The following is an 11,469-nucleotide window of genomic DNA, read 5'->3' as shown; positions in this document are numbered from 1 at the left end:
CGGTGATCTAGTCCTTGATCTGTGGTCAAGTTGTAGTTCTAGCTGTTATTAATCACACAAGTGGCAAATCCTATGAATAGTTCTGCTTGTTTCCTGGCGTTTCAGGTCCCACATTGTTCCTGTGGACCAGGACGGGGGCAGAGGTCGGAGTCATACAACTGACTGTCTTTTTTATAACACATGCAAATAACGTAATCCACTGGTGGAAATACCGTGCCTTGGTCGCTAAAGACTACATGTCTGAATTAAAATAGAATTACTTTATTAATTCCAGACTGGGAAATTATTATTATTTAGCTCTAATGATGCAATTGACCCAGCTATCAGATACAGGACTGGGATGCTCTGCCAGTTGGAGGCGACTGTTTTGTCAGTATAATTGCTTTGATGTGCAATTAGGGATTCATCGCTAATGGTACAGGACTCTTGAGAAGTTAATAAACCTTCTGGTCCTACAATAAATCCACTCTGAAAATGACACAGTGCTCTTCTAAAAAGGTATTCACCAGCCACATGGTAATGTATCACCACAGAAGACCTTGGCCTTTGAGCGTGTGACATGTAGTCGAGTATAAATGTGTTCCTCTCCAGCATTAATAATCACCCATTATTTGGATGTCACTCTGATTACACTGGGAGGAGCTAAAGGATCTTATTCATACTGCATTCAAATTCTTGCAGTTTGTGACTCAGTAGCTCGTGTATAGACAGGGACTGGAACGGGCACACATCTGTTGGAGGAGCGAGGAAGGAGGCGATGCAGAAAACCAGGATGTGTTTGGTCGGGCATCGGGGAGCAACAATGCATCGGTTCAGTTCAGGTCACTAATGGCTTACGTTTTCAACAATAAAGACCCTCTTGAGCTCGTTTCTGAAACACTCACAACTTCACCTGCTGCTTTCCTCCACTTGCCATCACTTAACATCATTAGAAATGAGAGACGATACAGACAAATCTTTACAAATGTGTAATTCAAAACACACAAACGAAAGTAGTAGTGAACATTTTCTTTCTAGTGTGAGAATAAACTGAATATCTTTGGGTTTTAGTTTGATAGAAAGACAAATTAAGATATTTGAAGATATCACCTTGGGAAAATTGTGATTTCTGCAACAAGCCTATTTTGCCACATTTTAGAGCGTAACAATTGATCATTTTAATTAAGCTTTTTAAACAATGAAAATAATTGCAGCACTAGCATGATATCCAACAGTTCACACAAGCAGCCTGGTCACTTGCAGAGATTTTCTCAGCGAGGAGTTGCATAGTACCACCTGGTGGAGATCTTCATACTGCATGCAGCTCAATGTCCAAACTGACCACCGCAATAAATGCCTTCTTGACACTACATAAAGTCTTCATGAGCTGGAAGCTTTATAAAAGCTTCTTAAAACTAACTAAAATTAATATTTTTTCACAATGACCAAAAAAAGTGAGAACAATGCCGTTAAAGTCCTGATATTTATCAAACTCTAAAACTCTAAAGAGCTGAGCAGTTCTGTTGCTTCTGGGAATGAAACAGCAGTATTTACACTCTAAATACGGACTACCTACACAGCAAAAATGACATTTTACAGATTAGGTCAAGTTCCTGTAGAAGGAAACCATGTCATCCAGACTCTGTGTAGACTGCTGGTCATGGCTGATATCTACAGGCTGCTGAGGCTGAGGCTGGCTCTGCGGCTGAGGTGGAGGCTGGCTCTGCGGCTGAGGTGGAGGCTGGGTCACGTACTGTGGGGGAAATGGAGGGAGCACGTAATGTGGTCCAGCAAACTGAGGAGGAGGAGGGGGAGGAGCAAACGGATAAAATGGAGGAGGGTGATACTGGGGATAAAAAGGGGGAGCAGACACATAAGATGAATCTGCTGGGTGATCTGGAGGTGACGACTGCGATGGCGTATGTGATTGTGAAGGAGGTGGAGGACTTTGTTGAGGTTGAGGAGGCGGAGGAGCCTTTTTTGGCTGAGGTTGAGGAGGCGGAGGAGCCTTTTTTGGCTCAGGTTGAGGAGGCGAAGGAGCCCTTTTAGGCTGAGATTGTGGTTCCTCCTGACTCTCAGAGATTCCTCCTGGGTCTCCTTTGGTCCACTTGAAGGACATCTTGGATTTATTCTGCTGAGTTTTATTGTGCCCCGATCTTTCTCTCCATCCCTCAGCAAAGTATGCAGAGGGAGGTGCAAATTCTGACTCTCGCTCTTCGCGGCGCCGATTTGTCCACTCATTAAACATAAACTCTGGAAGAAAAAAATGTGGGATTAGAGAACGAGTAACTTAAATCTTGAAAAACCTTAACCATGGACACAATTATATATGGCATACATATTCAGTTATTCAATTATTGTCTCTTTGAATTATTTTTCTCAACACTGTAACAAAGGACCACAAAAAGGGAAGAGAGAGATCTAGATATATATACCCCAAAGCTATAAATACCTCAAAACTTTATATTCTATCGGTAAATTTATTGGACGGTATCTTAAATACAGTGAAGAGGAAGCACCTGAATGTACTACAAAAATTATGGATGACATCTAAACTGTAATTCTTACTACATTTGAAATCATTTTTGTCACCGACTACAAATCTTGTCACATTTCCAAAAGCCCAGGTGTCATTAATAACATTAACAATGACTCTTTTCCCCAGTAAAAAGTGAGTGAGCCAGCATGCACAATACCAGGACCCTGAAACTGCTAAATGGAATTAAACAATCATAATTTATCAAGACTTTTGCTTCAGTGCTTTCCCATAAAATAGCAGAAAAAAAGTATATGACCCCAAACTTTCATTATAGTCGTGATTTAAGTAGACTGATTTTTTTTTTTATCATGGACGTTAAAATAATAACGCTTACCTTTGCCTCTATCCCATTCTCTGACATGAGGAACTCCTGGTTTGGTGTCCTTCCTTTCCTGGATCTCCACCTCCACCTTCTTCACTGTGCTGACCTCCAGGCAGTCCTCTGGTGGAGGCACGGGTCCTATTAATTCACTTTCGTCCTCCCCTCCTTGGACAAAAAATGTAAACAATCCCCCATTAACATTCATGTGATCCTTGAACTGCGGCCTGCAAAAAGACCCAATACGCAAACGGCTCAAATACTATAATATCAGGCCACAGCTACATTTGATACGAGGTAGTTGAAGATTCAAACCTCCATTCTCCTCCTCAACATCAGTGCCATCCTGCTTGGCCTTCTTCATCTTCCTCTGCCTCACTTTGGCCAGTCGAGCCTGCAGGTTGGTCTGCCTCTTGTTCTTCAGCTGCTCCCTCTTAGTGCGCTGCTCTGTTGTCTGTTGGAATGAAAATGCATAAACACTGAAACATAAACACTAAAAGGACATCGATCATAATGTTACAGCTCATAAATTCACATAACAAGAGCAGACCTGCCAACCTTGAAGAAATGTTAGGAGTACAACTCCTCCGGCCCCCCGTGTGCACCCAACAGCCCACAATCAATGTATGCTCCACCGTTGCCCACCCACCAGTGAGATACCCAACACCATAATACAGTTTTGTTTTGTAGTTATTTTAGTTATTGTAGTGTTTTACAATTTTAGAGCATTTTTTTCCCCATCAAATGGTGTTGAAATGACATCAGCTTGTAGCTGCTCATCACATGGATTCTTTCAGGTTGAGTCATTCTTATGTTGACAAAACTCAGAAAAAAGATAAAATAAACGTCTTCGACATGACTATCGACCACTGTGTGTGTGTGTGTGTGTGTGTGTGTGTGTGTGTGTGTGTGTGCGTGTCTCAGGAGAGATGCTGGATGAAGCGGTGGAGACTCTCGGCAATGTGATTTTTTTTCCCCCTTTTCTTTCGGCTTAGGTGCGGTGGCAAAGCTTATAATAGAAAACATAGATTTTTATCAATTGTATCCAGATTGTATCTTACAAAATGTGAGATGGAACTCAATGCGTACCTGGAGAGCAGCGAATCGTACAAGCGTACTTAAGATAAATATGTCTGTGTTGACATCTGTCCAGAGATTGGCAGCTCACCTGATCTCTCAGCATGTCCAGAGTGTCTCTCTGCTTTCTGCGCTGTTCTTCATCCTGAGCGAACGAAAAGTAACCGACACCGAGATCCCGAGCCTCTGAGATGGACAGACACACACAATGCTTTCTACAGTAGTTACAAACCAAAAACCTTCACTTCAAACGGGTGCGGGAACATTTTAGAGATGCTTTAACAGTAACCTTGTCCCCTGATATCCTCGTAGTGGATCGGTCCAACAGGCCTCTTCATAGCCTCCTCTTCCTCCCTCTCCCACTCCTGCCTCTGCAGCTCTCGACGCATGTCCTCTGAGAGCAAGTCCTTCTCAGACGAGACTTTTCTACATAAAAACAGTCATACCCAAAATAGTACTTCCCAACTTGACACCAACATGCAGAAACCAGAACCTGCACATTTTAAATTATTTTATTTTTAGAATATTTACCCTTTTCCTTGGAAGTCTTGGTCCATTTTCTTAAACCCAGGAAGGTCTTTCTTCATGCATCTCCGTGATCGGCCCAAGGCGTCCACATAGTCCACCCTGACAGAGAAACAATGTAGCAGGAAAACTATTACTCAACACATCAAGCATTATAATTATTATGTTATGTAAACATTTTCACCGTTTTATTTGAACTGTTATTATAATCAGCTTATTTGGAGGTCAGCAGTAGTGGTGTAGTTTAAAATAATTACGGTGTTTTAAATGTATTTAGTTGATCTTTGTTATTTTGAACAACATACTAACTAAACCACATACTGTATTTCCTAAATCAATCCACCCTTGAAAAATGACTGAATAAAATATTACCATTCCTCATCCGGGTTTTGAGGAGGCGGGACAGGAGACATGTCTCTTTCCTCATCATGCCTTTCAGTTTCCCTCTGTGCAAACGTTTCTCTCTTTTTGTCAATAATCTTCTGGGTGAAATCAACTAGGAACAGTCCCTCAGTCTCTTCATCTAAGGCATTACAAGACAGAGTAAATACAAGTATGAACAACTCAATAGCAGGAATATACAATTTTACATTCCACCAACCTGGAAAGTCTCCTTTTGTCATTTGCTCGTAGAGTTTGGCCTTCTCCTCTAGCTTGCGCCTGTTATGAGAAGATGGATGAGAGGTGAGGGGTTTTGGTCAGCATCACATCACGACAGTAATTCTCCTGTACGGTTGGGTTGAGCTCACCTTGACGTGTCCAGGTTAACCTGCTCCTCAGCCAGCTGCTCCGCATCTTTCTCAGCTCTCGCTGAAACACCAGCGTTTTGTTTGGTCCAGACATTAGTTTTCTACTCAGGAGAATGAAGACAAGACATACTGGTTAAGTCGATCTGTAATTATACAAGTAGGTAGAAATATGTACCAGAACATAAAAATAATGTACCTTGACTTTGGATTTCGAGGTTAATCCAGCTCCAGTATTTTCGTGGCCAAGTTTTTCTTGTTTGAATTGTTCCTGCTTTCTGTACAGTTCAGCTTTAAGGTCCACCAGCTGGAAGCGATAACACATAACCGAAACATAGGTAAATAAATTAACTAGATATTATTTTCTAGTCAGGATAACGTCACTAAAACAACTACAACTCGGTGTAACGTAATATGCTAGCGATGTAGCCTGAAAGTAAGTTAGCTAATATTAGCTGTAGTCATTATTTAATTAAACGCCACAGTCACACAGCGCATCAACAACATGCTTGTTAATCTGGTTCCCAGGGTCACTCACCGATGAAGCAGTCACAACGAAAGGTTTCTTTCTATCCATGTTTACGACCGCTTCGGTCCACCATCATAGCCGAGCTACTGCTGAGGTAACCGTGTGACTTCTTCGTTGGTTCGTCTTCTCTCGCCGGTACAATGTCGCTTTAGCGCCATCTACTGCAGCATTTAGGAAATTATTATATTTGCCTCTTCTGTATAAACCTAGACCATTGACGTCTCATTGGAAGTTGAAATACGAAACGTGTCTTACTCATAAAAACACAATATTCATCATTAAATATTTTTTTCTTTAATGGCTCTTTTTTTCCCAAGCTATTTGATCTCACCCCAGTGTAGTCTGCAACTGCACAGCACGCGCGCTTGTGGCTCTCGTGGGTACCATGTGTTTTGTGTTTTTCACATTTATTTCAAACAGGATTATTTGTTATATGTGGGACTTTTGCTCTTGCCAAAATGAATTTGAAGGGTGTGGTACACCTGGTGGGGGTTTTATGGGGGTCCAAAACCCCTCCTGGGCAGAGGTGACTCTTTTGGAACCCCATATTTGGACCCCCAAATGACCACGTGGGCACTTGATGATCCTAATGGGATTTATACCAGATAAAGATACATATTTGTTCTTTCTTTTAATGAAATAAAACCTTTGACTATGAAGCTCCTTGATATGAATTTTATTCGTCAAAATGCACCATTTTGGACTTTTTTTTCTCCAGAAGTCTGGAATGTAGATCAGGGAGAATTTAGTGATGATAAAGCATGAAAATAGTGGAAATAACTTAGTATTATGCTCAGTGGCAAACAATTAAAAATTAAGACCGCTGGCCATTAATTTCCTGAAAATCACAAATTAACCCCTTATCCCCGATGAAAGAGACCCGCCTGTGACAAGCGACTTGCAGCACGTGCAAGTCTGCAGGCCACTGATGCAAACCACATTCTGACACCAATGGAGATGTTTCAATGGGCAAAAGAAAACATTAAGAACACTACATTCTTCTTTGTTAGTGCAGAAAATATTAAAAAACACGAGGAAACATACAAATTAGAGAAGTTACGCCTCAGCCAAAACGATCAGTGGAACCCGTTCGCTTCATTGCTTTATACCAATTTCCATAAATAAGATACGGATGAAAAGAATATCACAGGATACATTATTCACAGATGTCGATGCAGGACAACAATCGGATTCAGAACACTTGGATACAGAACACCTGGGGGCAGAAACCTCGCAGTCAGATCAGCCACAAAACTACATTTTCCAGCCAGGAAAATACATTGCCTGTATCTATGACGATGACTGGTTCATTGGAAACATTGTTGAAGGTTCAGATAAACATGGTGATGTTTTTGTAAAATTCATCTATGGACGCAGTGCTCGCCAATTCAAACGTGACCAAAAGGACCATGAAAAAAAGATGTTACTGCTTCCACAAGTTCTTGGATAATAGTTATCCATAGATGAATTTCACAAAAACATCACGATGATTAAATTGTTAGTATGGAAATAAACCTTCATATAACAAGCTACATATTTAATTGCAGGTTGAATGTATAATTACATGCAAATGTGAAAATAATAAGATTTACTGTAAAATTACAGAGAAAAGTGTTAAGATTGTTTTTATGGACATAAACCTTTTTATTACAAGTTACATATTTAATTATAGAGAATTACTGTAATTTTACAATATTTGTATTTAATTTAAGAAAACGGAAAGATCATGTATAATTAATATAGTATTTTTCTGTAAAAAAATTAGAAATAAATGTAATTTGTCATTACTGTCATAATACTTAAAATAACAGGCAGATTGTTCATTTACTGATAAAGTCTGTAATTTTACAGTTTTGTACACTATTTTCAAAGAACAGAAAAACTACTGTAAAAAATTAGAGTCATATACCGTAAAATTTGGATTTTTTTTTACAGTGTAGGCAAAATAAAAAACTTAGAAAACTAAGCAAAGTCTTTAAAAGAAGAGAGACTAGCACTGGGAAAACACTGTAAAACTATTATCACACAAGGCAGAAGATAAAAACCTGGCCAACTCAGGGCAGGTGAGGGAGCACATGTGGCTGAAGGACAAGGAAGAAACACTTTGCGACTGAAACAACAGGACATGGTAGTCTTCTAGGGTGGTTGGGTTGGTGAAAATGGCCCTGTACAAAGAGGTGTTCATGTCAATCTGAATTTGGAGGGAAATTATTACGCCTGTCATTTTTTATGTCACTTAATTTACAAAGAAAGAATGTCAGAATGTAGAGATATTATCTGAGTGACTCTCTAAGGTGGAGACTCTCATTCTTAAGTGAAATTAGTCCGTGGAAACAGGTAGTTTCTCTCCAAAATCAATCTGAATTTGAGGGAAATATTGAAAATATTTTACATGTCAGAGGGCTTTAATTTTGAAAATCCACATCAGATCTGCCTGAAATTATCTGAGTGCAGCTCTGAGGTTGAGTACTATCAGTCTGAAGTGAAATTAGTCTGTGGAAACAGGGAGTTTCCCTCCAATAGCAATCTGAACTTGAGGGAAATATTGATAATATTTTACATTTCAGAAGGCTTTAATTTTGGAAATCCACATCAGAACTTCCTGAAATTATCTGCGTGACTCACTGAGGTTGAGTAACATCAGTCTGGAGTGAAATGAGTCTGTGGAAACAGGTAGTCTTCTTTTAAAGTAAATCTGAAATCAAAGGGAAATATTAGCAAAAATGTCACCTTTCAGAAGGCTTTAATTTTGAAAATCCACATCAGATCTTCCTGAAATTATCTGCGTGACTCACTGAGGTTGAGTAACATCAGTCTGGAGTGAAATGAGTCTGTGGAAACAGGTAGTCTTCTTTTAAAGTAAACCTGAAATCAAAGGGAAATGTCATCAAAAATGTCACATTTTAAAGGGCTTTAATTTTGAAAATCCACATCAGATCTGCCTGAAATTATCTGAGTGCAACTCTGAGGTTGAGTACTATCAGTCTGAAGTGAAATTAGTCTGTGGAAACAGGCACTTTCCCTCCAATATCAATCTGAATTTGAGGGAAATATTGAAAATATTTTACATTTCAGAGGGCTTTAATTTTGAAATTCCACATCAGAACTTCCTGGAATTATCTACGTCACTTGCTGGGGTGGAGTACTATCAGTCTGAAGTGAAATTAGTCTGTGGAAACAGGGAGTTTCCTCTTAACGTGGATCTGAACTTGAGGGAAATATTGATAATATTTGACTATTAAGTGGGCTTTTATTTTGAAATTCCTCACCAGAAACTCCAGCTATTGTGTTCATTTTTACGTTGGACTATTTATTCACACAGATGTAATGTCATGGCCTCATGAATTAGGATGGTAAAATGAATTAAGTAAATAATCAATGAAATAACTCCTTAAATGATTAATTAATTAATTAACTAATCGACTGAATGAATGAAATCATGTTAACTTGTAAAGTGTGTTCATAGGTCGGTGCTTTTATTTTTAATTCCGTTCATGGACTGCATTACCGTATTATCTAACGTATACAGGCTGCACAAATCAACTGGCGGCTAGGTTGACTGTGGATTTCGGAGTGGAGGCGGGCTTGACCGGAGGAGCAGCGGCGAAGTTACATAACGTACACACAGTGAACAAGGTAATGTTTGAAATGTTAAATTTGACTGTCTTTCCATCCGTTTCGAGTCGTTTAACGTTCGTCATGGCGGCAGTCTGTCTGACATTTAGGTAGTTAGTTGATGTTAAAACCAAAACCTGCCGTAGCCGTTAGTATAGCTGATGCTGGGCTAATAACCGTTAGCTAACGTCAGTTAACGGCTAGAACATTTTCTCGACCTACATCTAGATGAAGACGTCCAATCTACGTCGCGTCACGACGTGACTTTAATTCGACTGTTTTTCGACATCATAAAATAATATAATGGCAAATATGACCTTATTAAATATGCATTTTAGAGAGGTTTAACTGAATAAACACTGACAGAAAAACGTTTTCTCGACCTGCGTCTAGATGAAGACGTCACGACGTGACTTTAATTCGACTTTTTTTCGACATGATATCATTAGGGGGAATACGATCTCAAAGAAAACATATTTAACTGAGAAAACACTGTCAAAAATGATTTCCTCTATCTACTGCTGTGTCGAGATGCAGATATCCAATCATGTCGGGACGTCTGATTAACGTCGGGCAGGCAGGTTGATTTGACGTCTACCTGAGGGATGTCATTTAGACGTTGTTTCAACGACATATCAACGCACGAATGCTAAACAAAACTATTCGAAATAATGGAAATATGTTCGTGAATTTAAGAAAATAATGTAGTATCATATTGGCAATGTGGGCTAAAATGTTTGTGATTCTAGCATCCATCTAGGAACTATTTTTCCTCGCGTAGTTAGCGCACCTAGCGGTTTCCTACGCATGCGCAAGAAGAACTTTGCAGCGTCGTTGACGAGGAGGAGACACAGACACCTGTGAGAGGTGAGTGACTAAAAGTACTGTAATTTAAAATGAAACCGTGTTTGGTAAGACATGATACGTTAATCAGTTGCATGTTAGAGTTTTGATTGTGTTGCTGCATCGTGTATTGTTACAGATAGCTGTTTTTTTGTTGCTTTTATCCGTAACCGAGCGGCGGCTAGCAGCCGAGTTAGCTGCCGTGTGAAACTAGCCCTGAGCTAGCTCACAGGCTACGTGAGGTGCTCGATGCTAAACCGAGCCGAACATCTGTGCAACTCTCGGTTTAGCATCGTTACAGAACCATAACACTTTAAGGGGCCGTCCAGACGGGCGACAACGTTATTTTTTCTCCGTCTTCCTCGGCATTGTTTAAAGAATATTTGCATCTAGATCCACCAAAAACGCTGTAGTTCATATGCCAGGCCTATAGGTGTCGCTTGACATACACCAAAAACGAGACGGAGCATGCGCAGAAGGTTTTCGCTCTATAATCTGTTCTTGCCATCTATAAAGTGCATTTAACATCTGAATAGGCGCTCTGTAAAAATGTTTTTTTTTTTTTCTCATGCCCTCTCTCCAGCTGCTGTGAAGAGATGGAGTCCAAAGGCCACAGATGCAGAAATAGAGAGTGTGATTCAGAACCACCTTAAACAAGACCCCCACAGGACTGCAATAAAAAGGAAGTCAATAAAACATTTGTTCAAATATACATGTTCGTTTTTTATTCAATTATTCAATATATAGATAACTCGTTATATATATCTGGTCCTGAATGCTGTCTCTTTTTTTTTTACCTGAGATAAGTCCATGTACTACTTGTATTTTACAGTAAGGGTGAACATTACTCGAGTATTTTTAACTTTACCACAGGTGAGTTTATTTACTCTGAAAGTTTTGACCAGGTTCACCATTCCTGTGATATTTTAAGTTTGCAAATGTGAAATTTGCTGGTGTTGTCTATTGGACTTTTTGACCTCTTTGCATTTTAAGGATTTTTTTGCTGAAATTGATAAGTTAATTTAAATAGTTGTAGATTAGAGCATTGAGAATTGCACATGTATGCAGCACAAGAGCTGTGCTTGTCATAGAATGTATGGATGTGGTAATGCCAGTTATGTAGGCACTAGTTGAAACTAGATTTAGGTAAACATTTTTAAATGCAATACATTACATGTGTATTTTGACAAAGGTTGATATGCCGTTGAAACGACGTGAATTGATGCCGGTCATGAGACCGACGTTGATAAGACGTCACGTAGAGACGTTGAAAAGTCGTCTATACAACGTTAATGAC

At 39.6% G+C, this 11,469-nt stretch overlaps 1 protein-coding gene across 1 annotated transcript; it reads right to left on the bottom strand.

The window, feature by feature from the left end:
• Positions 1–953: 953 nt before the first annotated feature.
• ccdc174 (coiled-coil domain containing 174) lies at positions 954–5,849 on the bottom strand. Its single transcript, XM_084023116.1, has 11 exons — positions 5,724–5,849; positions 5,385–5,492; positions 5,189–5,289; positions 5,041–5,099; positions 4,812–4,962; positions 4,446–4,541; positions 4,204–4,340; positions 4,006–4,100; positions 3,153–3,291; positions 2,853–3,005; positions 954–2,232 (listed from the first exon to the last, which is right to left on the bottom strand). Exons 1-11 carry the CDS (start codon positions 5,760–5,762, stop codon positions 1,580–1,582), a joined length of 1,731 nt encoding a protein of 576 aa, XP_083879242.1. The 5' UTR covers positions 5,763–5,849; the 3' UTR covers positions 954–1,579.
• Positions 5,850–11,469: the final 5,620 nt, after the last annotated feature.

Source organism: Eutrigla gurnardus, assembly GCF_963514095.1.
Source record: "Eutrigla gurnardus genome assembly, chromosome: 2".
NCBI lineage: Eukaryota > Metazoa > Chordata > Actinopteri > Perciformes > Triglidae > Eutrigla > Eutrigla gurnardus.
This window is presented reverse-complemented; position numbering and strand designations above follow the sequence as displayed.